This window comes from Phodopus roborovskii, unplaced genomic scaffold, assembly GCF_943737965.1.
Source record: "Phodopus roborovskii unplaced genomic scaffold, PHOROB, whole genome shotgun sequence".
Taxonomy (NCBI): domain Eukaryota; kingdom Metazoa; phylum Chordata; class Mammalia; order Rodentia; family Cricetidae; genus Phodopus; species Phodopus roborovskii.
The window spans coordinates 154459-157549 of record NW_026126607.1 but is presented as its reverse complement, the minus strand read 5'-3'; the positions used below and the strand labels follow the sequence as shown (position 1 = coordinate 157549).

Here is a 3091-nt window from a genome sequence, read left to right as displayed (position 1 = left end):
GGGGGTCCTACCGTTCTGGGGATGGGAATCAGGCGTGCACATTTGCACACTCGGGGCCCCTGGACTACCAGCGCACACTGTACTCAATTTACCACCCCAGCTGGCTCACGCGCGCTCCGCCCACCCCACCGGCATTGGCTGCAAACGCGGAAGGACCGAGCGCTCTCACTCACCAATGAGAGAGCTCGTTCGGCATGATGGACGGTACCCCTTCCACCAATGGTGGCTGAGGGATGCCGGATCGAGTGGCCCGGGCGAGTGCACATAAAAGCCGCCCCGCCCGGCTCGCGCTTCATTCTGAGCCGAGCCAGGTGCCGCGCAGCCAGCTCAGCCCCCTGCGGCTGCTCCCTCCCGGCCTCTCCTCCTAAGAGCAGCATGAAAGCCTTCAGTCCTGTGAGGTCCGTTAGGAAAAACAGCCTGTCAGACCACGGCTTGGGCATCTCCCGAAGCAAAACGCCGGTGGACGACCCGATGAGCCTGCTCTACAACATGAACGACTGCTACTCCAAGCTCAAGGAACTGGTGCCCAGCATCCCGCAGAACAAGAAGGTGACCAAGATGGAAATCCTGCAGCACGTCATCGATTACATCTTGGACCTGCAGATCGCCCTGGACTCGCACCCCACGATCGTCAGCCTGCACCACCAGAGACCTGGACAGAACCAGGCGTCCAGGACGCCGCTGACCACCCTGAACACGGACATCAGCATTCTGTCCTTGCAGGTGAGACTCGCTCGCCAGTACCCCGCTGCCCGTGAGCTCCGGGTCGCCCGACCTGTCACTCTTAAAGTCTATGGTGGAGACAGGTTCATTAACTTTATTTTTTAAGAAAACTGCATCGAGCCTCACGTGAGATCGCTACTTAAGTTCTTCGGTATGGGCTGCGTCTGTAGCTGCCTTGTAGCATGAACCTGTTAAATGGGACTTGGCACTTTCGTAAAAGGAGTAGGGAGGCTGTCTTTTAAGATTGTCTAATACCCTGCCTTTTATCCTCTTCTCTCCAGGCATCTGAATTTCCTTCTGACCTTATGTCGAACGATAGCAAAGTACTCTGTGGCTGAATAAATGGTGAGTGTTTGGGGGTGCCTCCTGTGTGCGCGTTTTGGTAATGTGCTCGTGTGCGTCTGTAAAATGTTTGGTAAATGCATGCTTACTTCGCTGTATTATGGGTGCCTCTTGTCTTACCAGATAGGCATGAAGGGGCTTGTAGCAGTGGTTGTTCGAGATTACAGAACATTTGCCTTTAAAAAAGAAAGAAAAGGAAAAAAAAATGCCAGTAACTTATGGCAGGACAAAGTGTTATTACTGGCTTTTGTGAGCCCAGCGGTGGTACTATGAGGTACGAACCTCGGCTGTAATTAATCTTATCGCCACAAATTCCATAGTGATTCTCTTTTCCCAAAACTGCTGAGATTTCTCCAGCCAGCTGAGAATTGCTACCCTGAGCCTTGCCCCCTGTGCTCTGGGATCCAGATTTCCCTATCTGTTGACTATAGGGCTGTTTTCAATCAAATAATTGTTACAAGAAGCATACTGGCTGGCGCCTGTGAGCGGGCTGTTAGAGATCCAAATAGGAGACTGGGTTTGGGAAGTTTCTCCCTCGAGTCTCTGTTATTTTCATGTTTAATTTGTGCTGTTGAGGCCGGCTATGTGTGCCGCATCTGGACGCCAGGGCCAGGGTTTGGTTTAAATGCTCAAACTGTGGCTTCCCCGGCGCCAGGCTGACCGCCTCTGCCCTTAGGTTACTCACCCCTAAGCTGCTTTTCTCTACCGATCTTTTGCAGGCATCTGAGGACTTTTTTTCTTTCTTTCTTTTTTTTTTTTTTTACTTTTTCTTTTTTGCACAAGAAGTCTACAGAATCTTTTAAGTTGCTGAACTTTTTTTTTCTTTCCAACCATTTTCCCAGGAGAACAATTTGAATGGACCTTTTTAAAAAGAAAAACAAATGGAAGGAAAAGGGAGAGTGATCATCTTCCCCAGGAGTTCTCCAGGCCGGACTGTGATACCGTTATTTATGAGAGACTTTCAATGCCCTTTCTACAGCTGGAAGGTTTTCTTTATATACTATTCCCACCATGGGGAGCGAAAAACGTTAAAAATCACAAGGAATTGCCCAATTGAAGCAGACTTTACCTTTTTTCAAAGGTGGAGCGTGACTACCCGAAGGACCCAGTATTCGGTTACTTAAATGAAGTCTTTGGTCAGAAATGGCCTATTTGACACGAGCCTACTGAATGCTGTGTATATATTTATATATAAATATATATATATATATATATTGAGTGAAACCTTGTGGACTCTTTAACTAGAGTTTTCTTGTATAGTGGCAGAAATACCCATTTCTGCATAAAAATGTAATGACGTACTTAATGCTAAACTTTTTATAAAAGTTTAGTTGTAAACTTAACCCTTTTATACAAAATAAATCGTGTGTTTATTGAATGTTGATGCTTGCTTTATTTCAGACAACCAGTGCTTTGATTTTTTTATGATGCTATGTTATAACTGAACCCAAATAAATACCAGTTCAAATCTATGTAGACCATATTAAGATTATAATAAAATGTGTCTGACGTCAATACCTGGACTCTGAATGATTCTTGAGATGGCCAGTGCTTGCTTAGGCCACAGCCTTCTCACCTCTATCACATAAGTGTTCCATGCCAGCCAGAGACGGACGGTGGGCAGACTACACACCTAGCAGTTTGGTTCTGTGCCTTGTGTTGGGACAGGGTTTAAAGCAGGATTTGTGGAAGGTAACTCCCTAGAGTTAGGTCATTGACAGTCTAGAAAGTGTACAGTCAAGAAGGACTAGTGTCTGGGTGTGTGGAAAGACACTTGAAGCAAGATCCAGATTTAGAAAGAGGAAAAAAGGGACCTTGACTCTCACCTTTTGCCGGTGGGAATTAAGCTGTCAAACCTGACCCGAATCCCAACCCTCCACTGCCCTCTCTTCCTCCACCTGTAGCTCACACAAGCCTGCCTGGGCCAGCTGCTTTCCCAGTCCCATGGCTATTAAGGCGCTCTTCACCTGTGACTGCTATCTGAACTGCAAGGAGCAGAAGGAAGGTGCTAGAGATAGGGAAGCCC

General features: G+C 47.5%; 1 protein-coding gene across 1 annotated transcript; it reads left to right on the top strand.

The window, feature by feature from the left end:
- The first annotated feature begins 204 nt into the window (after positions 1-204).
- Id2 (inhibitor of DNA binding 2) lies at positions 205-2580 on the top strand. The gene is made up of 3 exons (XM_051205967.1): positions 205-723; positions 1005-1068; positions 1908-2580. Exons 1-2 carry the CDS (start codon positions 220-222, stop codon positions 1059-1061), a joined length of 561 nt encoding a protein of 186 aa, XP_051061924.1. The 5' UTR covers positions 205-219; the 3' UTR covers positions 1062-1068; positions 1908-2580.
- Positions 2581-3091: the final 511 nt, after the last annotated feature.